Raw genomic sequence first — 25,749 nt, 5'->3', positions numbered from 1 at the left:
TAGACGTATCAAAGCTGTGGGCTTGCCTCGCAATCATATATTAGGAATGAAGTTTTCCACCAATCCTTGCTCATGACTGAGAACGTAGGTTTAGTTTGATATGCGTATATCCAGGACAACGGTAGGCGACAGCACAGCCTGGCTACCGACAGTGCAAAAAGCTCAATCGATTCATAGCTTGTAGAAAAGCCGATAAATTTTGTTGCACTACGTGAAACCTTTGAGTAAGAACGCATGGGATTTGCCATCTTACAAAACATCAGGGGGACGTGCGAGCATAGTCGTGATCCCTCTAGCATTTGAGACGACGATGGTGGTATCATTGGTCCATAAAGTCAGACATGACTCTCGTAGGCGGTGCTGCTGTTCATGGCCTCTGCCGAGGTTCCAAACGTGTTGTCGTGATGCCAGGATCTCAGGAGATCCGAAGGCATCAGCGGGTCGCCAGCGAAGTCGTGCGAAAGAGTCCTTACTGTATGGCAGCTCAGTAAGCGATGCATGGATGGTAAGCCGAAAAATCCGTGATCAAGAATTCCAGAGGCAATGGTGCCGTTGACCAAGTAACCGATCCGCAGGCTATGATCAATACCGCTCATCGGGTTGTTGTCAAATTCGTTGCGGAGATATATTGCTGTCAGATGCCGGCTTGCGCCTTGACCCTATGCATGTGTCCTCTACTGATCGACCACCCCAGGCTTCTTGAACAGATAACGCATTCCATATGCGTCTTCCCCATCGGCATCTGGGAATGATAGTCAGCGATCAATTGTAGCCAGGTCCACTCACAATACGCCTTCTCCATTGCATGAACCTCAAATCCAAGTGTATCCCGGTACAAAGAGATAGCTGCTCGATTGGACTTGCGTACGTGCAGTGTTATATGCGAGGCATTGTAATGAGCGACCATGGCTTCCTCTGTGTGTGTTAAAGACGTCAGTACATTCGGAATAGCTTCGCATGGCCTCAGATTTCTTACGCGACTGCTTCATCAACTTGTTGGCGAGGCCTAGACGTCGATACGGGCGCAAGACGGAGATCGAGGTCACATGGCCACTGGGTTCGGTATTGGGCGATGGTTCGTCCTCCCTAGGATAATCAGCAGGAAGCGAGTGTACGTGGACTTACATCTTGGCCAAGATATAGCCGACTACTCGACCACGAGGATCTACAGCGACGTAGGACAGTTCAGGCCATGTCAAGGCGTGATATAGATCTTCATGTCAGCTCGGTGAAGCATGCGGCCCAAACTCACAGTATTTGAAAGTGTAATTCTCTGGAAGGTTGAGCAGATTTGCATTCTGCATCCCTATCAAGTCGTCGATCTGGGATATTGTGTCAGCGAATGCAGTGGTCGAAGCAGATGATGGGAGTGGATTCTCACCGTGGCTTGTCGGATATCCATGGTGCGGTGTGCGGCTCAGATCAAAAGGACAAAAAAGGACAATGTTTTAATGCATGGGGTCAAGGTGAATTGTAAAGTCATGTTATCGATAAGTCATGAGATGGAGCATGATTGATGAGCGAGGGTTAAATGGTGGGAGGGATTAAATGAATATTCTATTCACTTGTTACTCTCACGTCAATAACATCAAGACCCCTCTTTAATTCTGAATGACTGATTCATCATCTTATAGCAATCTCCCAGATACTTCCTTGTTCTGAACGCTTGATTCACCATGTCATCCTCGGACGTTCGCTCCATTCTCAATCTGCCGCAAGCTGGACCCTCGACTAGCACCAGAAAATCCACTACAACGGCCAGGAAGCCTGACGGGATATCCCGGGAATTGTACGCCCTCATCGGTGACAATGCGCCGTCACTCGCCGAAGCGCAAGCCTCGATAGCAGCAGTCAAGTATCGCGAACGACCATCGCTCAAGACCAAAAAGGTCAACTGGTGAGTCAGAGACCGCTCGCGCATAGCTGATCCCTCTCCGTAGGGCCTGGACATCTTTCACGCCTGCTGCGCGAGCCGATTCCCCCGCTCGCCTTAGCCACTGGGCAAGAATCACTGATGCGGACCCGGCTGCGAGCGGTGAGTCCACTGATACTTGAATCCAACTGATCATACCGTAGTGGCCTACTTCGGACAATTCAATCTGCACGGCCCGTCTATTATGGAATACAGTCAGTTCGAATACGATCAACACCTTAATGATCCCGATTGGACGCCTCACGAAACGGCTTATCTCTTCGACCTGCTGAAGACCTATGATCTCCGGTTCGTGGTCGTGGCGGACAGGTACTCGTACAGAGGTCAGACTGGCAACGGGGCAGAAAGGAGACGCTCTGTGGAGGTACGTCTCATGCATGTCCCCACTTCACTAACAGCCTCGCAGGACATCAAAGACAGGTATTACACCATTTGTCGCCGACTGATACGGACACGGACCGCGACTGATCCTCAGGCTCAGCAGCAACTGATTCATGCATTTGGTTTCGATAAGGGTGAGTGCCGTGGTGTCTGTACTGAGCTTACTTGTAGCTCGCGAGACCAAGCGCAAACAATACGCATCGGAACTGTTCCATCTTACCGCCGCCGAAATTGCCGAAGAAGAAGCACTGTACATCGAGATAAAACGGATGGAACAAAACGAGCGACGCTACCGCGCAGACCGTGATGATCTCATGCGGACCGTCATGGGTCTGGATAGCGGATTGGTAGAGTTTGATCAGGCCGATGTAGAAGCGATATTTGGTGTTGACAAGGTACGCCATATTTGGCGCCGAAACACGCTGATTTTACGTTCAGAATAAGAAGCGAAAGCGAGCCGAAGAGGGCGAACCCGTCCCTCCGGTCCCACTACCGCCCAAGATGAATGCAAAGGATCAAGCCACATTCGATCTCACCCACTGCATCTACCACATCCCCTTACCCCCCAGCAATCCTCAATCTTCTCACCTTGCCAGTAAACACCCTGTACACCAATCTGTTCACCTTCGATCCAGTAAAATACCGCTGCCCAAGCAAAACGCTTCGATACGCATTACTGAGCTGCTGAGCGAGCTTGGCATCCCCGCTGGGCGCATGATTATGCCCACCCGATCTAACATCGAAATGTACGATAGTCTCTTACAGGCTGCAGGAGCACTAGTCGAGATGAAGCGACAGGTGGACAGGGTAGAGCAAGAATTACGAACGGTGCGAGCGCAGAAGGAGGGACTCTTACCCACGCTGGAGACGAGAAAGATGCGATCCGAATCTGTCACTTCTACGGACACGACGACGACTAACAACAGACGCAGCAGGCCGTTGTAGCGTTACAATCATATAGCAGATATTATGTTGATGTATGCATCGGTGTCACGTGACTGGGTCTGTTGAAAGTCAATAATTTGTGCATATCCCCTCCTCCACCCGGATTATTCAAAAATCCCCTCCATCTTCAGTTGACCCTGTTAAGTTCTTATCCACTCACTCATGCGTCATGACTGAGTCTCCGGCTTACCTCTCCTCGGCTTCTGCCCTACTAAAAAGTCTTAAGAGCGCTTCAGATCCACCACAGCCCGAGCTCCCCCTCAAGATCGACATTGCGACAGCGGCATGGCAGCGATCATCATTCTATATCCCTCGTAAGGCCGACGTATTGCGCGATTGGGTCGTGGAGTCGTGGAGCAGGTGTTCCAAGGAGTGAGTCCAGCCAATGCACAACATCGCTGATAGTCAGTCTATCGCCCCTCACCAACGCCAAATACCACAACCTGTTCGTTCAGACGTCCCCATTATGCGATTCTCCTCCACAGGCACCTTTGCATGTCTTCTCCTCCTTTTTTAACGCCCTGCCAACCTGCAAATCACAACATCATGGCATTATTGAGTCCGGAACCAGGTCCATGCAATTGCTGTTTCCCGCCGAAGTGCCGAGTCACAAGGTAGACGCTTGGGTGGACACCTGGGCCACCGTGCTCAAAGTCCTGCCTAAAATACCCAAGACGCCAGATCTTCAACCTCTCATTGTTCTCCTTCGTGTGGGCATAGCTGAGAACCTTAGTTCGGCCACTAACGGGAAAAAGGTAGGTTTCAAAGACTCGAGGACACTGCTGACAGAAAGCTTGTGCAAAACGTGGCATCCGCATTTCCCGCTCATTGTGCATCCTATGAAGCGCATCCTCAACTCCGTCCTGATCTCAACCGTATCATGGCCGCTCTTCTGTTTCAACATACCCTACTGCCTCCATCCAGAGACACAATGCAACCTATACTATCCCAATTGTCAACTCCCGGCAGTCTTCTAGTCCTCCCCGCGCTGTTTGCTTCACTCGTCCAGATCCTGCATCAACATCGGTACCCCATCTTCACGCAAGCGTCTAGCAGCAAAATCCCACACGATGTATTCGTGGCTTCAAAGGAACGTGAGGCCGTGCGCCTCGTCCTCAGCCAGATCCTCGCTAGACTGTATGAAGAAAAAAGATCGCCTACACTCTGCCATGCCAGACTCGCCCTTTGGAAGACAGTCCAATTATGGGGAGGATACATGGAGCGAGAATCAGCTTGGGGTCAAATGATTCGTGCAGAAGCCTTGCTGGCAGAACAAAGCCTATGTTCCGGCGATTCTGCACTTGTGGGTCCTCTGTTAGAGATCTTTTCGACCCTCGAAAATCTCGATCACGATCAAACGCAAATCGGTACCAGTGTGATTCGTTGGTGTCTAGCGGTAAGTCAAATGCACGTCGAATTTTCGCTGATTTGTTCAGTGTCCGCCAGACCTGCGCACTATCGCTTCAGCTCTTCTATGCTCCTTGATACGATATCATCAACTCACTCATACGCTCCCGTCTTTCTTCGATCTCCTGCTCCAGTCTCTGAACGGTCTTTATTTGGACAGCATAGCGGAAGACACGATCATTTCCCTATACAACGTAATCACTGCTGGACCCCTGTCCGATGACAATGTTCGGCGAAACGCGATACAATCTCTCCGATCTTCCAATATAGGGAAAGCGAGAAGCACCGCCTGGGACCACGTCTGCACTTCTTTCGTGAACCTTCTTTCCTCAAAGTTAGTACCTTCTGTAGTGGACCAGAAAAAACGGAAACGTCCAACACCTCACGCGAGCCACTCAGCAGCTCTCGTTGGCACCACGACTCGACTACTTCAATTCTGTCTAGCCGCTGCAGCTGGCACGGCTTTTGATACGGATCCACCGCATGACGCAATCGCCAAATTACTATCTCTAGTGCAAGAATGGCCATCTCCCCCTGCTGAGAATTCTATATCCTGGTCCGCAGCAGTGATTGAGGCCGGCCGATTGAGGACTGTCCAAGCCATGGAGAGGCTCTTAGCGCGCCGCTTCCCAGCGGTCGAGGTTGCTTCTTTCTATTCGAGCTCGCAAGAGCTGACCCTGGAGGAGGTAAGTGATCCTATGAAAGAGATCGTCGCTGATGATCAGATTCGTTTCACCTTGCATCGTGGGATTCTCAACGGACGATTGTCGCCTGACACGATCGACTGGCTATTGAATGGATTGGTGAACGCTTCTACGGCCGTTTGGCAGGTAACGTTGGAGCAAGGTCTGCCTTTGATCGAGTGAGTAGACACGCAACCCGATGGCGCTGACAATAGCAGTATCTCTGCAACATCCATCCAGTTACAGAAACTCGCAGACTTGATATGTCGAAAGTGTGATGACGATCCGGCATTCTTGTCCATCTCGCCGGTTTGGGAATTGGCTCACCTCAAAGGTGCGTATTATCGAAACGAAATATTCGCTTACGCTTAGGTGCTGTGCAAGCTTTCGTCAATAAGGGATCTCCCGAGTACCCTCTGCTCAACATCTGTCCTCCGGCTTACCTCGACAAAAAGATCAAGCTTGACATGATTGGGAAGACCCGAGACGTCTCCGTTGCAGCAGGTTGGCTGAATCGTACAGCATCAGAGGCAGACACGATAGGCTTAATGGTGAGCTCAATGACAGCTTCCACGTATGCTGACCATGCAGTCCCGCAATATGCAGCTGTTGCGACAGCTCGTCATCGCTGCTACGAGCGATGATGGCACAGTGATAGACCTCTTCTCCAAAGTCATGAGGTCAGTCTTCTTGCATACGAAGCTTGCTGATTCCGTAGATTTCTGGCGCTCGCACCCGACCAGAACGGCAAAACTTTCTCCACCATCATCGGCGAGCTAGCCGCTATCGGTGACACACACTTGATTGCAGAATTTTTCGCCGTAATCATCGCTAAGCGACCTGAAAGGTAAGCCTGTCTGACCGTTGTTCGGATACGAGCTGACTTTTTTAACAGTTTCGCCTCGTTACATGAGGAGCTAGTGGACTTGTCTACGGCAGCTGGCGATGAAGCGAAACAAACCGATGCTTTCGATGTGAAAGCTTTGCGCAGTCGCAACCTACTATTACAAGCCAAACGATGGCTGGGTGTACCTGGTGAGTGAACCCATACCGAATCAAGGTGAGCCGTGCTGATTCCACACAGCTCAAGAAATTCAGCCACTCAGACAATCTATATGCAAAGCTTTTTTCAGTGGTGCCTTCCCCGGTGATCGTTCAGCTTTCGCTCGAACAGTGCTCGAAACGATTGCTGCTGAATCCGTCGACGCCTCGCATGTCATCGCTACTGCTCTTGTCATGTATTCTCGATACACAGATCGTGAGTCTCGAATCGTGTTTCCCATCTCTGGACGGCTGCGCGGTGACTCGCTTACCTCGAACTGGATACACATGCAGTGGAGCTCGACTCGACTTTGCATGAGGTTCTCGAGGGATCTATTGATCAAGCGATTTCATTGTGTTGTGCAACTTCACCTAGTCCAGCGCACCTTCGCCTCCTAACCGTGATGTGCGGCCGATGCAACAGTGAGTTTTCAAAGCAGCGAAGGCATAAGGTTGACGCTGGCACAGATGTAGAAATTTTACAGCGAGCCGTACGAACTGCTCTTGCTGCCACATCAGACGACATAGCTATCATCGACTTTTTGGAGAGGATTGTGGAGGAAAAAGTGAGTCTTCCGGGAAGTCCGAGTTCACCGTTGACATCAGGCAGGCTTCGATCTTGCATCACGACGACATCGTTCAAATTCTCGGTCTTACCACTCACGCTCTTGTCGCTTCAAAGCATGTCTTGAGCCCTTCAATCAACCTTCTATCGTCATTGAGTCGACGACGGCCAGATCTGATCCTCGCCAATCTGCCCGACCTCGTCGACGTCATAGCTTTGATGTTTATTGGTTTACAGATGCGCCGGGACCTTACGGCTCCGAGTTCGACGGATGCCCAGCCATTGTCAAGGCTATTGGTAATATTGACTCAAATGCGGCCCAAAGGTCATGAGATCAGTCCGCTTGCAAAACACGCACCAGCTATCCTCGTCGCGTATACACGTGCGGCAGCTGACTCGCAGTCAGGATTCGCACCCCAGGTCCGACGGGATCTGGAACCTGGATTATTTGGCTTGTGTAATTTGGCAACGGCTGGAGGAAGAGTTCATGCGCATGGCCGAGAGGGTGAGGGTCTTGGGACGCCCTTTGGATTAGGAGAAGGTCCTGGGGGAGAAGGCGAAAAGGAATTATGGGCAGAACTCTGGAGATCGTGGAGTAGAGCAAGGTACTTGGGTCAAGGCTGATCTGCATGCTCACAAATGGATATATGTACACGTTATACTACTCGAATGAAAGCTCAGTTTCTGGGTCCTAATCCCGCAAACAGCGTCGCAAGCATATCCTGTTGAGCAGGGCCGAGAGGAGGATACGGTCGGGGTGGTGCGCCTTGTTGACCGGCTGGAGGGAAGTTTGGCACTAGGTATCCTGGCATGCCGGGAGGTGGTGGTCTGGGATGGCCCTGTGGAAAGAAAGGCGGTGGAGGCGGTGGGGGCAAGAAGCTGGGCTGAGGTGGCCCGTTGGGGAAGGGATGCGGATGTTGCTGTCTGTTGAGCGAGGTTGTGTGGTACGTGTCGACGGAGTTGAGCTCATCTTGGCCGTACATGTGTGTGGGCGAACGAGCGAATTGAGGAGGCATTGACATATGCGCGGCGGGTCTTTGTGGGAATCCTTGCCTCTGAGCTTGGTTGAGAAGTTGTAAGGGGTCAGGAGAGTGCTGCTGTTGTCGTTCTTGGGTATTGCCGTACAATTGCTGTAAAAGTGCGTTTGCGTGAGGGGCTGGCGGCGGGCTATGAGATGGACTATGATAATGAGGAGAAGGGAGGTGATGAGCTGGCGGCCCATCTGAAGCGCCCAGCGGCGACGACAGATGTCGGTATTGTTCGCTTGGCGAAGGCGTGTAGACTTGTTCAGAAGATGGCGCGGGCTAGAAATCGCCGTCAGTATGAGGATGAAACGGGCACGCAAAGCGACTCGCCTTCGAACTGAGCATTCCCATGAGCTTGGCCGTACGATCGTCTTTCAATTCTTCCGCCGGCTTGATATCTGCTACAACAGATGCTTGTTCATTAGGAGGACTGAAGAATTTCTGAAAGCGACTCGAGAAAGCCGAAGCATTTGATGCAGGTGGGACTTGATGCGTTACAGATTGTTCTTCGTCTGATACGTCCTCGGTTTGTTTCAGATAATTCGCCGCGTTGAAGGATTTCGACTTGAGTCCTGGAATCGGTGGCTGCGATGGCACCGAAGAAGAAGCGATAGCAGGATCGGCACCGAAGAATGCAGGAAGATTCCCACCATCCCCCCTCCAATCGGTCCCCACGTCCCTGGCCCTCATTGCCCGTTTGTGTGCGGCGATCATGTCTTCGCCAGGAATAAACTGCACCAACGGATCTGAGTTGTCAACGATAGCTGGATCATTTGGCGCAACGTCGTCCATCCAAGCGGGTTCAGCAGTATCCTCCTCGCGCGGAAAGTTTGGGCGTCTAGCAGGGTCTCGAGGCATTCTACCATGGTCTCTGTCCGATCTGCGCCATTCATCTTCGCGGCGTCGATCTTTTTTGGGCTGACAGATCAGCCGAGCTCGCGACTTGTTTTGACTCACCTCTTCCCCACCAAGCCTCATTGTAGTGTTGAGAGGATTTTTGACCGAGAACCTTCCCATCTGACCGCCGTAACCTCGGGTGTCAATCGGCAAACCGTTGACGTCCAACGCAGATTCCGGTTGTCGACGAAGCCTGAGGATCAGCCCTGATGTACATCACTCACTCACCCTATATTCCTGCCTCCTCTACCGCCAAGACCCCTATTGCTACTGCCTATACCACCACCATATCCAAAACCTTCACCAAAACCACCACCTCGTCGAGTCGAACCTCCTGGTGAGCCGATGGATGCTATCGCTGGATCTTCCACATGTACGTTATTGGATTTGGCCGGTGGTCTACCAGATATTAGCATACATAGTCTAGAAAGTCGCTTGCACTTACCCATACCAGTTCTCGAGAGGCTCCATCCCGGCCGGTGGATTGTGCCGGTTAGACCCCTTGCTTGTTTGGAGCAATTGATGGCGGGTGTATATTACTAGTCGCTTTTGGACGGTATCAAGTCCCAGCAGCCGGTTCACTTCCTCATCTGCATCCCGTATGCGCATGGTCTTCCCAGGAAGATCAGGGGACAGCGGGGAGAATGGATTGAGATTCGGGTCCGGAACAGGAGGTTTTGGGGACATGGAATCAAACGAAGGAGAGATGGAAGGGTCTATTAATGAGCTATCAGCGGTAGCATGCGAGTGGAAGCCCAGAGGTACGTACGAGGAGCCATGATGAGTTAGGGTGTTGATGGAGAATGGTATGATGATAGGAAGATGAAGAGGAATAAGGATTCAAGGTTGACCAGGTATGTTATCAAGCGTTGATCACGTGGCCTCCCATCCCCGCCAACCCCCATTTAACGTCATGAGTATCCAACTCATCCACCCACCCATCCATTCTTCAACATACATATATATATGCCAGTCATATCCTCCTCTCAGATATCAACTCTGTGATAATCAACATCGTCCCGATCTCCGAGCTCGCCATGAACTTCACGTCCGGCGCTGACGTGTCAGAGCTGCTGTCATTGGACCACATCCGGAATCAACTGATACGTTTAGAGGATACAATTATCTTCCGTGAGCTGGCTCTGAACAGTCTTTTCACAGCTCGCTGACTGGAGTGTCGCGTAGTCCTAATCGAAAGAGCCCAATTTGCTTATAACGAAAAGATCTATCTGGCCGGAGCGTTCAAAGATGAGCTGAACTTCTCTGGCAGCTGGCTTGAATGGTTCTTGTTCGAGATTGAGTCATTTCATGGTGAGTGGCCGATCGCATGCGCGAATGCAGGGCTGACCCTTGAGTCTCAATACAGCTAAAGCTCGCCGGTACACTAGGTGAGCACAACTGGCCATGTTCTGATCACAACTGACCAACTCGTAGTCCCGACGAACACGCCTTCACGCCATTGGAGCAATTACCACAACCCATAATAAAACCTCAATCCCTCCCAAGCTTGTTGCACCAACCGGCCGCAAAGCATCCCTCGGTCAACGTCAATCACCGTATCCTTGAGTTCTACATCCAGCAAATTGTCCCCGGAATCACTTCCGCAACGAAGATAGCCAAAGGCAAAGCAGTACTTGAGGATGACGGGAATTATGGGAGTGCAGCTACGCGGGATGTGGAAGTTCTTCAGGCTCTGAGTAGGCGTATTCACTTTGGTGAGTTACGTTCCCAGGGAAATGTTTCAGTCTCGCTAACAACCACATCCTCAGGTATGTTCGTATCCGAAAGCAAGTTTTTGTTAGCTCCGCATGATTTCATACCACATATTCTGGATCCCAACCCGGACAAGTTGGCCGGGCTCATTACGAAACCCGCCGTAGAGGCGAAACTGCTCATACGGCTTGCCAACAAAGCTCGAGTGTACGGAGGGGAGATGGATGCAGACGGTAAAGTCGTTGAGGTGGCCGACGAAGAAATGGCAGCAAGGGGCAAAATTGATCTCGCTACGATTGTCAGCATGTACAAGGATTGGGTCATCCCGCTCACAAAGGATGTCGAGGTCAGTGCACAAGTTCAATGAGAGACGAAGTATTTCAGCTGACGCCGTCTCAGGTTGACTATCTGCTTCACCGTCTCGACGGCGTGCCACAATCCCAGATAGATGAATGGATGAAAGGCAGGAAGGAATAGACGCTATGATGATACGCTAGGTAGAATACATCATACAGATATATGCATTAGACAGCTACTTGTCTGGATACTCCAAGCCCTCAGGAGCCTTGATGTATTTGCTATACTGCTCCCACCCATCTTTGCCTGACCACATCGCTTTGAGCTGAAGTCGGCGTCAGTGGACGGATCTTTGAGAAGAAATACAGTCACTCACCTTGTCCTCATCGATGAATTGATGTTGATCAGGGTTCCATCCCGGTACTACGACTTCACTGATTAAACAGCCGATGTTCTTGTGCAAATTGGCTTCTTTCGCGCCCGGTGCGTCCAGAAGAAGGAGATCTTCGTCTGGGATCTCACTCGCCTTCCACCATCCACCAGGAACGAAGAGTTGCAAGACTTCGCCTTGAGATGCATTGGGGCCGAGAATGACTCGGTGGATAGTGGGTATCTCTCCTGGAGTTTGCGGGGGTTTGATTAGAGTGTATAGCGCTCGGCCAGAATGGTGCAGGTGAAATGTCTGCTTAATGCGTCAGTACTTGCAGCGCTCGTGAGTGGACGCCCGAGACTGACCGAGTGGAGGTTCATATGCATTCGACCTCTGTATGATTCGGGTGTCAGGAGGTAGTAGATTTGAGTCGCATCGGTCCGTTTTTGGACACCTTCTACAGGTTGGTTCTCGGCTGCAGGAGTGAGCAGTTCGACAGCATCCCCGGAAGCTGATTGCACTCGTCCTTCGAGAGCGGCGGATAGGGGGACATGCGGATGAGCTGTTGTTGGAGTCACGGGCAAAGCAGAGTCGAGAAGCACGGTTTGAGCGAAATAACCCCCCTCAAAATGCTTGATGAGGGAATGAGCTTTGATCAAGTCAGAGTTGGTGACTGGGTATGGGTACGGGGCATTCAGCGACATGTTGAAAGTGCTGTGGGAAAATGGATGACGGACTCGACGACTGCTTGTGTATATATATATATGTTTAACATCCCCGGATCACCGTAACGGTCACCGAAACATGGGGCAACGTCATACCCGAGCGCGCTCAAGTCATCAAATGCCCACCGGTCATCACCCGTTAACAAGATCAGGCTTAATCAACACAATTCATCCATTCATGCAAGATAGAGATATACAACGAGATCAACATCCTCAGACGATTACTTCTTATCTGCTGGTGCACCCATAATATTCGCAACCATGCTTCGATCCCATTTACCAGGATCGTTTTGAACTTTTGATTTCTTACCCCCTGATTTCTCATTCTCCTTATCTCTCGCTTTCTCCTTTTCCTTCTCTTTCTTGTGCATCAACGACATGGATCGACCTATCACCCCTAGCTTGGAGCGAGGTGGAGGTGCGGATGAGGTTGCGGAGGAAGGTGTCATGGTTTGATTTGGACTGTTTTGCAAGGGAGTGGAAGCCCCGCCCACAGATCGATTAGGTGAGGAAGCCATTGGGACATCAAAGCGGAGGGGGGGAGGAGGAAGCCTCTCTTCGGGAAAGTATGTACCCAGCCCACTCGGCCCTGCGGTGCTCGGCCCATTTGTGCGACTTGGCGAGTACGCCAAACCGGTTTTCGCAAGCTCCACAGTCTTCGAACGCTGTCCCGGAGACGATGAGCTGGGCGAATGACGCGCGGCCATTTGTCGAGGCGGCGTAGGTGGACTGAGATCTAGCCTGTCCATATCGGTCAACATTGGAGTGCTGAAATCAAGCACTTGAGCGGCCTCGGCTCCAGGCGGCAACGGTAGGTCCAGACTGGCCGCTCCGCTTGACGTTCTTTGCCTGATTGGAATGGGCCGGGCGTCCTGCCACGGCGCTGGGTTGTCATTGTCCATCGCGGACACTATATCCCACCAGCCTCCGCCAGACGTCCCCGCACTGGATCTTTTCTCCTCCATGTCCATGGGACTAAGCATTTGCAGGGGCGGCAGCTGCTTCATGGAGGTGATTACAGCTGGACGGTTCTGCTGGATCTGAGCTTGGGAAGGGGGTTCATCGGAATCGCTGTCGCTACTGTCCGACTCGTCATAAGTGCTTCTACGATCCGGCATGCTGAATGAGCGCGAGTGCTGTTGACGGGATGCGATACTTTGAGGGGTCGTGAGGTGGGGCGGACTACCGGTCTCTGATACTGGTGTAGCCGCGTTTGATTTGGCTCGGCGATGTACGGAGGGTTGTTTGACGAAAGATATGGACTGCACAGCTATCGGAGATATCTGAGGCGGTCGCGCAATCTGCTGCTTTATCGACGAAAATACGTTCTCATACGAGCCATCGGGGAACTGAGACAGCCATCAGCGATAGGCGAAGTGATTGCTCTGATCGCACTTACTCTTTTCTGTACGCTGTCCACAAGGTTGACCAACCAGCTTACGGTGTCCTCCCTCGAACTGCCAGAAGCTTCGGCCGTTTCCCTCTCATATTCGATTAACTCTTCGAGCACGACAGCCGCTGCTGCATCGTCTAACCGTGGATTGACATACAAGGAAGCAGTAGTTGTCTGGACGGTTGGTTCTCTAAACGGCACGTTGTCCGGATCAGGAGGAGCTGGAAGAATGTCAAGATATGGCTCGGTAATCGCGGGCGGCAGGGGTGATCGCGGCAAAGCAAACGTGCGGCGCAGGAGGAGGAAGATTGGTATGAGGGTAGGAGCCAATGACGATGGAGTGTTCTTCGAAGCCATGCAGAGAGACGACTCTACATCTCCGATTTCCTTCCCCAACTGATCTCGACCTGACTTTGCCCACTTGCTCTTCAGGATATGTTCTCTCTTCTCTCGCGTGATGAACTCGGAAACCAGCTCCATCGTGTAATTTGCCAAGATGTCTGAATCTGGTTGAGGAGTCTTCGAGCTCGGTGTGCTCAGAGCGGGAGGTAAAGAAGAGATCGGCGTTTGGGGACTGCCGCTGAGATACGCTGGGTTTGTAGTGGGGCTCGCTGTGGCCTTTTTCGACATGAAGTGACTTCGCTCGGCGGACGGAGAATAGGCTGCGGGACTGGAGATGGTGAAATTTGCTGGGAAGTATGAATTCATGTATCCAGCTGCTGCCATTGGGCCTCCAGATTCAACTTCTTTCGCTAAGGATTGGATGAGCTTGATGACGGAGGACTTTGAAGGAGCTGGCAGCTGGATTGGGTACAGGGGTTTACCAGGAAGCTGAGTCCGCGCTTTCGCTGAGCGAAATGCTGGTCGGAGAGCTGGCCGGCGAGGCAGGGTCTAGCAGACATTGACATGAGCACCAAGCTCAAGCAGAGGACCATTGATAGACTCACTAGACTTTCAACAAATTCCAGCTCTTTACCGACTCCCCATCTTCCTTCACCCGGTATCCGGCGGCGGATATGCTGAACGAGAGTTCTTTCCGCGTCCCCTAGCGCGAGTAGCAACAGTTGACCTGCAAGTTCCTGCAGTGTGAAATATGACAAGGACATTCGGAGGGAAAGGAGAAGAGTAAGACCGATTTGTTGGTTCTCATCGAGTGACAGGTCGCGATCTGAGCTAGGAGTAGGATACGCTTCTCTCGACGAACTGGAAAGGGAAGAGGCATGACCTTTCGGGCTGAAACCGCTTGACGACTCTCCTCGAAGACCTGCTTCGATCTCTCCCAGACGTTTTCCTATGTCTTCGAACCCATCTCTACCCAAAGTGCCTTTCCCGCCCTTTCCCGGTTTCTTCTCCCTGAGCTTCATCTCACGAGCGAGGACAAACTCTAGTATGACCTCACGCGAGTGTTCAAGCGATGGCGGTGGCTGAGATAGCAGGTGGTGCAGGACGGTAGCAGATGATGCTGACCTCGCTAGTGGGAATGGCCCCATCGGCGGAGTCAAGTCCGACGGTTGTGGTACGTTGGTCACATAACGAGCGCGGTCGAAAGCAGCTGTCAAATGAGGGGGTGTCTTTTTTGGACATCTTAGCTCGTTTTCATGACGACCGGGACGTTTGTTCACTCACTCGATCCTCCAGTTCAGCTAGCCCTACTGAGACGTCGAACAGTGTGTCGCCTTTGGCCCTCCTATGCAGTATCCACTCCTCGAGGGCATCCGTAGCGGAGTCAGTACCTGTAGCAGGAGAAGACAGAAGGGAGAGGAGGTGGGGTGGGAACGAAGAAGCTCCCATCGTATGGATTCGTTGCAGAGGCCGTTTCAGTCGTTAAAGATTCTACGAATCAAGAGAGAGGTTGATTTATACGAGAAACATCGAACGTTGAAGCGCAAGATTATCCGATCAATGAGAAAGAACCGGTTTTTATGATGGGTGCTATTGAGGAAAGCTGTGTTCTCGCAAGCTGTATCGTGTTGATGTGAGTATGCGGCAATGAGGATGACGAGTGTGCGTATGCTTGATTCTGGTATAGAGTAATGAAGAATGAGGAAGCGAGAATTGCAGCTGAGCTCGGTCAGAGTAAGCGTGAGAAGTTGTAAGCAGAAGGGTGGAAAAACAAGAGGCAAAGGAAGGAATCGCGGGGTACCAAGGTGGTTTTCAACCATTTGGCTATTTTCTGCCTTCCCCATCATTTCGCCAAGACACATACATACAGTCATACATACAGTGATACATGATCATGGACTGCAACAGCGTACAACTCAGCTTGTCAATCCCAGTTGCATGCTCAATAACCAATCGGTGCAAGAAAGATGTCAGCGAACGAAATTCTCCGTCGCTAGCTTCATACCGTGCACTTATAATGCCATTAGCCAGGGCTGCAACGGGGCGACCTCTTGGTGAAGGTATCGATGACCATACATGAAAAGCGACATCTGCTCATACTGTTCTCAGCTAGCTCAAATGAACTTCGCACTCTGATCAAAGAACGATTACTTCTTCCGAGGCCCGTGTGCGCTGCTTTACGACCTGGCATAGAGACAGTAGTCTCATCGCTGGGGGCGACCGTGATCCTCTACATCGTTGAACGATAATCTACACTCCAAATTCCTGAAACATGCCGTCCAAGTGCCCCAAGCAATCGAAACAACCTGAACAAACTGATCCATCATCAATGTTCGTATACCAGGTCTACTAATACCATTATACCGCAATCCTGGTCGCTCACACGGTCGATTTGGATCAAGATGAACACCAATCAAAGTAGACTTCCTCGGGCAGCCTCCAACCCCGCTATGCGTCAACCTACAGTCCCGCTCGTGACATCAAGACTTCCCGCTCCTGTCCGACCGAGCCGACAAAATACAGTCTCTCGAAAACCCTCTATCCCCCTTCGCTCCAACCGACAAATCAACCGGAATGAATGCGAGAAGCCGTCCATTCACCCCGTCAAATCGATCTCCGCCATTGCTGTGACGTCTCCTGCCAAAAGGCTTTTACCGAGTCGGTCCACGCTGAGCTTAACGAAGAAGCTACCTTCGACCATTCAATCTTCGAATACATTACAACCCAAACGGACTATCTCGTCCACGGCCTCCTCTCGCTCCACTTCCGCAACAAGCACTGCCAAAGGATATTCACTAGCCGTAAATGATATACAACGAAATGCGAGCACCCATTCGAGAGGTATCGATCAAAGTCAAATTCACAACGAGAACGGCCAGGAAAACGTATTTCAAGTGGAAGGCCAGAAGGATAAATCCACACTTGTGCCCATCTCCAATATTCGTAAGAAAGAACCTGTGACGAAAAGGGGGGTGCACGGTATGTCCATCACGCTCTTTCAGTCGCTAGCTGAACCTTCCGCTGATGTTTCCTCCCTACTTCAGGCTTGGGCACTCCTTCTCGACCCTCCCGAATCCCCGTCACGCCTTCGTCTCAAGCCCCATCGCAGCTGAGCAGACGATCTCCAGCTGGACCAGCGCCCGCTCGTACTCCCGCTCTTCCACGACTCGCTTCGATGCCTTGGACGCCCAGTGCCGACGAGCAACTCAAGGACCTCGAGCTCAGCTTCTCTGCCGAGGATGATACGCAGGATGCATCGTCAATGGATCCGCTTGACTTCGGCTTTGCGACCAGTCGCTTTGCCCTTCGACCCACAGCTGGCAAAGGTTTCAGATACGCCGCTCATGTCGGTCCCCGGGCTTCCGACACCTCCACTCCGGAGAACGTGCAGAACAAGCTTATGGAAAGGAAACAGCAGAGCGAGGAAGTCAGAGAGGCTTGGAACGGAGTAAAGAGAGCCGGCGAGGGGGATCTGGAGGCGGTCAGGTTGATGATGGAGTTGATAGAGACCCTCACGGCGGATCTGGAACAGTCGCAACAGGAAGATGCTTGAAACTCTGTAGTCCATGCTTGTGTCACGAGTCCTTTGTACAATTCGATATATACATTATACATGTTCTTGTAGATTATGACAACAATGCTTGTACTATATGGTTCACCTTCAATTGCCTCAGATCCGTGTAAGTCTGCCCACACCCCACAAAAAGGATTGGCTGTCCAGTGACGTAGGTCATTGACAAGGCCGCTCCAACTTTGTCGTCCTGTGTCGCGAACCATTAGCGACGCTCAAATCGCCAGATAAGTTGGACTCACGATAGTATCGAATTTAGTCAGGATAATCCCGTCAATGCCCCGCTTCTTCTGCAAACCCCCGGCACTCGAGAAATCCTTCAAAGATCGATCAAACTTGCTCAATTGGTCAACCGCCTCATTGCCCACCAGGGCTTCACCGACGAAGATGATCTTATCGGGGTTATTGACGGATACCAATTTGGCCAAGGCTCGCATGAGAGGCTCGTTGTCTTGCATTCGACCGGCTGTGTCGATCAGTACTACGTCGAACTTGTTCTCTTTTGCTGAAGGGACGATTGTCAGCCATCATCGTGAGGTCCACTTCTCGACTTACCATACGCAATAGCATCTTTGGCAATGCCAGCCGCATCTTTCCCATACCCTCGTTCAAATAACTCTATCTTTTTGTTCCCACTTTCCTCCTCCATTCCCATTTCCGAACCGAGTGCACCTAGATTTCTGACGTGCACCCTCAACTGCTCCACAGCACCACTTCTGAATGTGTCACAGGCAGCGATGAGCACCCTTAGACCGTTCTGAAGCAACCAGAAGCAGACTTTCGAAAGATTTGTCGACTTGCCCACACCGTTGACACCGACAAATGTTAAAGCATAAGGATCAGGAGGAGCGTCGGGTGACGCAAGTGACGAGGCGGATCGTTTTCGCTGGATTTCCAATAGAATATCGGTCGATGTTTTGGGTGTCAGAACTCGAGTGAGCGAGAGCGATAATGCATTTTGTACTTCGGATTTGACACCTGTGAGAGTGATGTCAGCGGTCTGCGCTGCGTCAGATCCTTTGACACTCCACTCACTGTTCAGGCCACCTAGCTTCTTGCCTACCAAAGCCGCCCCAACGCTCTCACAAAGCTTTTCCGATATGTCTTTTGCTACGTTCTTGCTCATCAGGTGCCTTTCCATTTCCACTAACACTGGCTTGAGGTCCTCTTGAGTCAGTGTCTTCTTCCCAGTCAACCTGGAGAAGACATTGCTCCAAGCACTGCTTTGCCGCAGATCCTCCTCTGCGCTAGGCTTGATAGCCAGAGCATCGACCCGTTTGGCGAGTATCTCCTCTTCGCTGGGCAGATCATCCTCTACAGAGCGTTTGTAGTCCCAATCCGCCACCTCATAGGTGCCTGAAGCATTTCTGACACCCAGAGCTTCGTTAGATACTAGACCTTCGGTATCGACAGCGGCATTGGCGTCGGCAGGGGCGGAGAAATCCAAAGCGGCCATTTCGTCGGCGCTGACCTGAGAATCTCCCCACTTCCTCATCAATTTCGCAGACGCATTGTTTGGGGTTTTACGGGATGGCGAGGGTGACGGCGATAAGCTTGGAAGTTGTCAGCAATCATCATACAGCTGAAAACTCACCCTTCACCCCGCCCTCCCCTGCCGCCCTTCCCTCTGCCTCCCTTCATTTTCGTCTTGAGAGCCTGTACGTTCTTAGCGATCTCCTCGGCAGTCACCGGGGTATTTTCGGTATCCGACAATGCTGGTGTTGAGGCATCGGAAGCAGCATTCAGCTGCGCTTGCCTATGGAGATTGACCGGGGTTCGAGCAGGTTTTCGGGTCTACACGGTCACGGTCAGCGTTGACCCGAGACAACGCAAAGTTCCTCTCACCCCTTCCAGGCTTTTCAAGCATCTATCAAATATAGCTTCCCATCTGTTCTCTACAATGCTCTCCTTCAACGCACCAAGAGCTGTTGCCGAAGCTGACGAAAGCACTAATGTGCCTGCCGCTAACGAATCGATAAGGGATTGAAGGTATGGCTGGAAAAGCGACACGAAGAGCTGTTTGGTACGTTGCAGGAGCTCTGGTATATATGTCAGAGGGAGAAGGGCAGGGAAGACGACCTATAACGATAACTGAGTTTGGCCTCCAAATTTGGGAAATACAAGGGCCGCTCGACTCACGACAAATACCAGTCCGAGCCCATTCTCCATCGTCCACCTCACACTGTAACCATCTTTTTCGAACCCTTCTTCCTCATTACGAGCCTTTCCTTCTATGAAAGCTTCCTTTATGAGTGCGTTAACTGGGGAAGCCGACGTTTGAACGAGAGAAGCGAAAGTTGGTGTGAACGAACGAGACCACAAAATGAGACCATCTGGGGACACCAAATCGTCAGACGTGAAGGCTAAAAACCGCGTGGGCAAAACTCACTCTGGTGCGAGATGGAGACATGGTCGAGCATTTTGGGAATGACGAGATGAGATGTAGGCTGAGGATCAAGATGGCAAGAAGTGAGAAGGCAGGTAAGCAATCGAACATTACATTGGAGCATATCGAGCGTATCGGTCCAATTGCAAGGCACGGGTCGAAGAGCAGGTTACGGTAAAATCGTAATGTCCACGCAAGGCGAGCTGGGCATAACTTGTAATGCTGTTTACAAACTATTGAGTCACGTGACCAAACACAGCAGTGAACCCATGTTTACTGTTCAACGCGCTCTGCAAGCACAGTGCTACAAAGTACTGCGAACAGTGATATACAAAGCTCATCTCACCATTTGATCAATTTGGCAAATCCGATTCTTGGTCTAGGATTCGAGACTCGCTACGATGCCACCCAGAAAAGCAAGCGGATCGCGACAGAAAGCGGCTGCCAACGCGCTGCCCGTCCCAGTCAATTATCCAGGATTGATAGAAGGAAAAGGGATGAATGAATCGCATTGGCAAGCATGCAAAGAGATACTGGAGCATGTTTACAAAGCCAAGGATGGCAAGTAAGTCGCGTTTGCCTACTAAGCTTGAGAAATGGCAAGAATGTCTCTGACGCACGGATAGCCGGAGGATGAGTGACATATTCCGCGAATTGCCCGACAAATACGAATATGAAGATTATTATCAAGCAATCCCAGAGCCAGAGTGTCTGGACAACATCTCAGTGAGGATCATCATTATCATATACAACGACAAGTCCAAATCCAAAACAGCTGACCTCGGCCATCCCAACCAGACTCAGCTAGGCGTTCAGTCTTATGCCAATCCAGAGGCATTCTTCAAACAACTGCATCTGGTTTTCCTCAACGCGAAGCATTGTGGGTCTTCTTGCCTGATCCACCTCTCTTTCGTAGCACTTACACCCTATAAAACAGACAACGAAGAGGAGTCTCTTCTGTGGTCGGATGCCAAAAGGCTCGAGGTATGCTTCCTATCTCACCCTGCTCGACTACTGCAGCTCACATCACTTGCGCAGGATCAAATCCACGCCGAATGGAAGGCGCGCGCCGAATCTGGTATATTCAGCAATACAGATCCATATCATAGCAGTCCAGTCAAGCCGGTCAGGAAGAAACGAGGTGCCTCTTCAATTCCAAGCAAATCAGCTACGCCTCTTCCTGAAGCCAAAACCGCTGCGATGGCTGACCGCAAACCGTCAACTCCCGTGCCCGAATTACCACCTATTCCTGAGGCGAAGACGGCCGTAGCCTCACCTGCACCCATCTCTGTTCCGCCTCCTGCAGTCGCTCCTGCATCTGCGCCTGGTCCTGCTGCTGGTCCCGCTCCTGCACCGGCTCCCGCACCCGCTTCCGTCATCGCTCCTGTCGCACCTAATCCTGTCCGTGCTCCGGCTATTCCCACTCCTTCCCCTGTGCCTGTGCCTCCTGCGGCCTCTCAATCCGAATTGTCCCCTCCTTCACCCACACAATCAGAAAAGGGACGTCAGATGCAGGCTGAAAAGGATCGCGCTGTTGTAGCCGCCCTTGAAGCGAGGCTACCGAGATGGCCCGGACCCCAGTCTGTGTTACCTGGTAATTCATCGATCGGTGGTATACAAGGATATGGATGGTTTGGCGAAGGTGCACCGGACCATGAACGAAATGCTGGCGGTTCAGCGATGTGGCCTCACCGTATACGTGCGGTAGTGAGTGCGATTGAGGGATATAGAGACCAGAGGTGCGTCACCAAGTTTGCTAGGATCACCCGTTCCAGCTAATGCAGATTGCAGCGGCCAACGACTCGCAGAAGTGCTGGACATATTGCCAGCTATCGCTGATATACCTTTCCTGTCGTTCAATGTGAGTCCGCATTTTGTGTGGGTTGGCTTGAAGATTGATGGAATATGACCATACAGTCCCCGGTCTCATTCCGTGCAATTCAAGGTCTCGCCGGGGCGAATCACTATGATAACCTTCGCTCCTTCGACATGGACATGACGAGATTGTTTGAAAAGGCTCGAAGATACTTCTACGAAGGCTCTGTCGAATATGGCAAAGTCCTCGTTTTACAACGTCTTTACAACGCTCTTACTGCGGTTTACCCTATGGCATTACCTGGAAATGGGATTCCTGCACCGTCCGCTACCCTTTTCGCATCTCTGCCAGCTGGACCGGGAAACGCTAGATCGATGCACGAGACTGCGCAGGATCTGAAAGCTGGGGCAGCAGAAGATCAAGTTGGGTACGGTATCACCACCTTCAGAGTTGGCACAAAAGACAGAGATTTCACGCCCGAAGCCAGGCACAAAGGTCAGGCGTTCAGGATGGGTGAGTCTATGATCGCTCGCGAACACGCTGACGCTCGCAGGCGACTATGTACATCTCATAAACCCTGACGATGCTACAAGACCTATAATCGGGCAGATCTTCAAGACGTTTGTCCCAACTAAAGGTTACAGGACTCACCATGTCACGGTATGCTGGTATTTCAGGCCGGAGCAGGTGAGCATTGTCCGAAGGCAGAACAGGGCTTTCGCTGACAGTCGTCGAAGACCGTGCACCCGCCGAATAAGATGTTCTTTGAGCGGGAGGTCTTCAAGACTGGCCATTTCTGTGATCATCCTGTAGAAGATATATTGGAGAAGGTCTCGGTGCAGTTCTACGTCAAATACATCCGTGGACGACCTCGAGCGGGAGAGTACTTTCCAGGATGGCCAAGCTGTTAGTCCCCAATCCTTGCGCTGCGGACTTTCAGATACATATTACTGATCAGCTCACACTAGACGTTTGCCATTCTCGATTTAATGATCGAGAGCATCTGATGGTCCGGATCAAAAATTGGAACAGCTGCATCCCCGATGTAAGTCACGAATTCTCCAACCGTCGCTGATTCTGCTGCAGGAACTACGTCAATCCGATTTCATGTCGGTCATATCCTTCTCCCGCAATATCGAAGTGCCCATGGTCACTTCACCTTTCCTAAGGGGAGTGCAGGGTCCGGGCTTCTTTGGTGAACCAAAGAAAGTCACAGCGGGAGATGACGACGAGGAAGATGAGGAAGAGAGGGAAAGGGAGAAACCCAAACGGAGAGAAAGATCGCGGAAAGAAGTGCCGTCGCCTCTTCCGGTCGATGTTACTATAAAACAGTCACCCGTGCCCGCCTTTATACCTCAACCCCCACATAACCCTTCACCGTCGCCTGCGCCCGGTCCTTCCAGGACTTCAACCTTTTCCATACCTACACCTATACCTCAGCCCTCTTCACAGCCTACACAGCGTTCTGCTCCACCTCAACAGAATACTTCGACTGCTTCTTTCGCGCCACATCCCTTCCCCAATCGTACCATCGCCTCGGTCATGGGCGGATCCCAAGCTTTGGACCAGCATGCTGTCAAGGAGCACTTGCCACTTGAGACCGGTGAGTGGCTTTCTCAAAGTATGTGGCTACATCGCTGATGAGAGACGCAGCTCGGCTGTTCGAGCGGGATGCTCGTGGTAACGTATTATGGTTCTCTGGGCCACCCCTGGCTCCTGGGACAATAAGCATACCGACCCAACAGCCCCATTCGTTGGAGTATCTTGCATATGTTACGAAGAGAAAAGCGGGACAGGATGTAACCCCTCAGAAACGAGCCCGGAGGTCTAAAGCTCAGGAAGAAAGTCAGGACGATCTGGCTGCGATCGGATTGCAAGCAGAGAACATGTGGTGGGCTGAAGGACAGAGTGCAGACCTGATAGAAGCAAGTTTAAGGTCTCTGATAGAATCGGCATGATCTATGCATTCCATTCCAGGCATGTCGTCCATGTCAGATCGCTTGTACTGGTGCCAATTGTGCTGATTTGCATCGCCTCTAAAAGCCAAGAGCACCCGCTTGCGGAACCTGCCAAAAATACATCAAATAGTCAGATCCCGTTAAATCCTCCACGTGGTCGAACGTGTTTCATATACGTCATGATCGTCATAGTAACACATGTTTGCCACCAAACAACCAGCTTTGTTTACTTGGTGTCCATTCAACTTTTTGTTCTCGAGGACGAGCAGATAGGCGCATACGCTATCAACGTTTATCATACATAAGAAAATTTAAATCAAAAACGCTTCAAGACTTACTCACTGTTCGACATCGACATCGACATTTCCTTCCAGACCAATCTGTGCGAATCACCGAAAGAAGGTTAAAGCTATCGCCAAGATGTCCGCTCTGGCTTCCAAAGCCGTCACTGTGCGTTCCCCATGACCCTATTCATCCTTCACGCTGCATCTTATCTTGCAGCTTGAAAAATTCAGACTCATCGCTCTTCTTTCCCATCCACGTGATTTCCTCCCCAGCTCTCTCTTGAAGGATGTTGTTCTGGCTGGTAGCTTATTTGTATTCTCCTGTGCAGAAAATCCTCAAGAACAGGGTATCTCAGCAAGCCCCTATTGATCCGCACATCGAGATCATAGTGGATGCGAAGGGGAAAAAGAAGAAAGTCGTGGTGAGTTCTCTTTCGTATTTAATGACCCCGACTGCCCTTGACTGATGTCTCCATGCACTCAGCGCCCACTACCGGAAGGCCTGTCTAAGCGAGATAGAAAAGCATTGAAAAAGATTCGACGTAGAGCTCACTATCTGGATAAGGGTATGAACCTGTGCGGATTCAGAGTAGGATGGACATTCTTCATCGGTGAGTCTATCGTTGCTGCCCAACGTTGTTTGTTCAAGCAAAGACAAAAATCTGATTGCTCTCTAATAGGGATCATTCCCGGCCTTGGAGATGCTGTGGACGCGGGCTTGAACTACTTCCTCATCGTCCGACCGTCGAAGAAGCTGGATATACCTCAAAGTTTGCTGAGCAAGATGCTAGTCAACAATGCTATTTCTGCTGGCTTAGGGTGAGCATAGTGGGCTTGAGTTCGTATACGCCTGCTGACTTATGAGTATTCAGTTTCATCCCTGTCGCAGGTGATATATTCCTTGCAGCTTGGAAGGCAAATTCGAGGAACGCTCATCTGTAAGCTAGCTACATGAGCTCTTGCGCTTGGTTGGCAGCAGAAGCTGATGATATGCGATTGGATCCCTTTTTTTCCCGAACTTCAGCCTTGAGGAATTCCTGAGAATCCGAGGGCAAGAGTTGCTCGCCGCTCAAGGACAAGGTCCGAGTGCTATACATCCTGACGAAGCAGCAGCCGCAGGCGTTCCGCCTGATGTGCTGAGGAAACTCTTCGGTCCCGGAGCCGGAATGGGTAGCGAGGATGTAGAAGCTGGACCTGCAAAGACAGCATCTGCTAGACCTGGTAGAGCATAGAAGACAGCATAAAGCAGGTCTGCGCGACGTGGAGAAAGACATTGATCTGGTATTGCAGGATCGGGCTTTGATATTTGTTGTATATAGTTTTCTGTTCCTTCATATTCGATTTTGATACACGACTCAGGATCTATCATAATGGCTTCAAGTAATACATGAATACTTAATCTATGCATGTCTTCTTCGCTGCTTGTTCGCTGAGGCTTGACTTAGTAAACGCCCTGGTTGAAGTCCATGGCCACTACGTCCAGTACATCCCATTCTCCTCCAGCTTGCTTCTGTGAAATTGTTCCAATGATTATCAGCCTAACGGATGGCCTGGGAATACATGACCGCTGGCTAGATGGACTCACTTTGAATTTCTCGTGTACGGGGTCTTCATCGATATAATAGGCGAGATCGTCCTCATTCTAAAGATCGGATTTATCAGCGTCTCATATTTCATGAGTGAGCGAGAAGAGGGCATTTACCTACCTCAAATTCCATTACAAAGCAAACTTGCATCCCTCTATCTTTGCCTTCCGAGCTGATCTGCTTCCCGCCTCTCGCGATCGTGATGTACGGCTTTCCCGTCTTGGGGTGTAAGCATTTCTCAGGAAGAGCTAAGAACCCTTGTCGAAGCGGTTCGAGTCCTGCTGCCGACTTGGTTTTGAAAGCGACTGAACGGGGGAACTATTAGCATGCTTCATTTCGAGAGTACAACATATCTGATGCAGCTTACCGATGTGATATACGACCATCTTGCTGTCCTTGGGTTCTCATTACCAAGTATGTAGATAGAATAC

At 51.1% G+C, this 25,749-nt stretch overlaps 13 protein-coding genes across 13 annotated transcripts; 7 read left to right on the top strand and 6 right to left on the bottom strand.

Moving 5' to 3' along the window:
• Positions 1-674: 674 nt before the first annotated feature.
• Positions 675-1,402, bottom strand: I303_107897 (uncharacterized protein; the record flags this gene model as incomplete). Its single annotated transcript, XM_065969697.1, has 5 exons — positions 675-742; positions 787-915; positions 977-1,120; positions 1,253-1,322; positions 1,382-1,402. The coding sequence occupies 5 exons, from the start codon at positions 1,400-1,402 to the stop codon at positions 675-677; spliced, it is 432 nt and encodes a 143-aa protein (XP_065825769.1).
• A 274-nt stretch (positions 1,403-1,676) lies between these two features.
• Positions 1,677-3,259, top strand: I303_107896 (SWR1-complex protein 4; the record flags this gene model as incomplete). Its single annotated transcript, XM_065969696.1, has 6 exons — positions 1,677-1,897; positions 1,941-2,035; positions 2,243-2,297; positions 2,340-2,353; positions 2,486-2,709; positions 2,753-3,259. 6 exons carry the CDS (start codon positions 1,677-1,679, stop codon positions 3,257-3,259), a joined length of 1,116 nt encoding a protein of 371 aa, XP_065825768.1.
• A 169-nt stretch (positions 3,260-3,428) lies between these two features.
• Positions 3,429-3,635, top strand: I303_107895 (uncharacterized protein; the record flags this gene model as incomplete). Its single annotated transcript, XM_065969695.1, has 1 exon — positions 3,429-3,635. The coding sequence occupies one exon, from the start codon at positions 3,429-3,431 to the stop codon at positions 3,633-3,635; it is 207 nt and encodes a 68-aa protein (XP_065825767.1).
• A 504-nt stretch (positions 3,636-4,139) lies between these two features.
• On the top strand, positions 4,140-7,579 carry I303_107894 (uncharacterized protein; the record flags this gene model as incomplete). The annotated part of the gene is made up of 9 exons (XM_065969694.1): positions 4,140-4,634; positions 4,696-5,528; positions 5,684-5,900; positions 6,093-6,196; positions 6,245-6,384; positions 6,434-6,607; positions 6,685-6,813; positions 6,859-6,956; positions 7,001-7,579. 9 exons carry the CDS (start codon positions 4,140-4,142, stop codon positions 7,577-7,579), a joined length of 2,769 nt encoding a protein of 922 aa, XP_065825766.1.
• Positions 7,580-7,632: 53 nt separating this feature from the next.
• Positions 7,633-9,564, bottom strand: I303_107893 (uncharacterized protein; the record flags this gene model as incomplete). Its single annotated transcript, XM_065969693.1, has 4 exons — positions 7,633-8,259; positions 8,311-8,860; positions 9,106-9,276; positions 9,323-9,564. 4 exons carry the CDS (start codon positions 9,562-9,564, stop codon positions 7,633-7,635), a joined length of 1,590 nt encoding a protein of 529 aa, XP_065825765.1.
• A 350-nt stretch (positions 9,565-9,914) lies between these two features.
• Positions 9,915-11,067, top strand: I303_107892 (chorismate mutase; the record flags this gene model as incomplete). The annotated part of the gene is made up of 6 exons (XM_018411155.1): positions 9,915-10,008; positions 10,063-10,188; positions 10,244-10,265; positions 10,312-10,592; positions 10,647-10,936; positions 10,990-11,067. 6 exons carry the CDS (start codon positions 9,915-9,917, stop codon positions 11,065-11,067), a joined length of 891 nt encoding a protein of 296 aa, XP_018259823.1.
• A 55-nt stretch (positions 11,068-11,122) lies between these two features.
• I303_107891 (uncharacterized protein) lies at positions 11,123-11,961 on the bottom strand (the record flags this gene model as incomplete). Its single annotated transcript, XM_018411154.1, has 3 exons — positions 11,123-11,212; positions 11,264-11,569; positions 11,623-11,961. 3 exons carry the CDS (start codon positions 11,959-11,961, stop codon positions 11,123-11,125), a joined length of 735 nt encoding a protein of 244 aa, XP_018259822.1.
• Positions 11,962-12,203: 242 nt separating this feature from the next.
• Positions 12,204-15,166, bottom strand: I303_107890 (uncharacterized protein; the record flags this gene model as incomplete). Its single annotated transcript, XM_018411153.1, has 4 exons — positions 12,204-13,331; positions 13,382-14,266; positions 14,323-14,946; positions 15,002-15,166. 4 exons carry the CDS (start codon positions 15,164-15,166, stop codon positions 12,204-12,206), a joined length of 2,802 nt encoding a protein of 933 aa, XP_018259821.1.
• Positions 15,167-16,119: 953 nt separating this feature from the next.
• Positions 16,120-17,270, top strand: I303_107889 (uncharacterized protein; the record flags this gene model as incomplete). Its single annotated transcript, XM_018411152.1, has 2 exons — positions 16,120-16,696; positions 16,762-17,270. 2 exons carry the CDS (start codon positions 16,120-16,122, stop codon positions 17,268-17,270), a joined length of 1,086 nt encoding a protein of 361 aa, XP_018259820.1.
• A 73-nt stretch (positions 17,271-17,343) lies between these two features.
• On the bottom strand, positions 17,344-19,708 carry I303_107888 (uncharacterized protein; the record flags this gene model as incomplete). The annotated part of the gene is made up of 8 exons (XM_065969692.1): positions 17,344-17,478; positions 17,531-17,793; positions 17,844-18,266; positions 18,324-18,754; positions 18,883-19,082; positions 19,134-19,367; positions 19,428-19,621; positions 19,678-19,708. The coding sequence occupies 8 exons, from the start codon at positions 19,706-19,708 to the stop codon at positions 17,344-17,346; spliced, it is 1,911 nt and encodes a 636-aa protein (XP_065825764.1).
• Positions 19,709-20,075: 367 nt separating this feature from the next.
• Positions 20,076-23,448, top strand: I303_107887 (uncharacterized protein; the record flags this gene model as incomplete). Its single annotated transcript, XM_065969691.1, has 13 exons — positions 20,076-20,239; positions 20,301-20,400; positions 20,473-20,554; positions 20,612-20,658; positions 20,713-21,079; positions 21,170-21,413; positions 21,466-21,535; positions 21,592-21,985; positions 22,044-22,177; positions 22,228-22,396; positions 22,459-22,499; positions 22,577-23,093; positions 23,144-23,448. 13 exons carry the CDS (start codon positions 20,076-20,078, stop codon positions 23,446-23,448), a joined length of 2,634 nt encoding a protein of 877 aa, XP_065825763.1.
• Positions 23,449-23,868: 420 nt separating this feature from the next.
• I303_107886 (uncharacterized protein) lies at positions 23,869-24,964 on the top strand (the record flags this gene model as incomplete). Its single annotated transcript, XM_018411149.1, has 6 exons — positions 23,869-23,898; positions 24,062-24,154; positions 24,217-24,343; positions 24,413-24,551; positions 24,605-24,670; positions 24,757-24,964. The coding sequence occupies 6 exons, from the start codon at positions 23,869-23,871 to the stop codon at positions 24,962-24,964; spliced, it is 663 nt and encodes a 220-aa protein (XP_018259817.1).
• A 209-nt stretch (positions 24,965-25,173) lies between these two features.
• Positions 25,174-25,704, bottom strand: I303_107885 (uncharacterized protein; the record flags this gene model as incomplete). Its single annotated transcript, XM_018411148.1, has 4 exons — positions 25,174-25,242; positions 25,318-25,374; positions 25,439-25,623; positions 25,686-25,704. The coding sequence occupies 4 exons, from the start codon at positions 25,702-25,704 to the stop codon at positions 25,174-25,176; spliced, it is 330 nt and encodes a 109-aa protein (XP_018259816.1).
• Positions 25,705-25,749: the final 45 nt, after the last annotated feature.

Source organism: Kwoniella dejecticola, chromosome 10 (genome assembly GCF_000512565.2).
Source record: "Kwoniella dejecticola CBS 10117 chromosome 10, complete sequence".
In the NCBI taxonomy this organism is placed as follows: domain Eukaryota; kingdom Fungi; phylum Basidiomycota; class Tremellomycetes; order Tremellales; family Cryptococcaceae; genus Kwoniella; species Kwoniella dejecticola.
The sequence above is the reverse complement of the archived record's forward strand: the minus strand, read 5'-3'. Positions and strand labels throughout refer to the sequence as shown.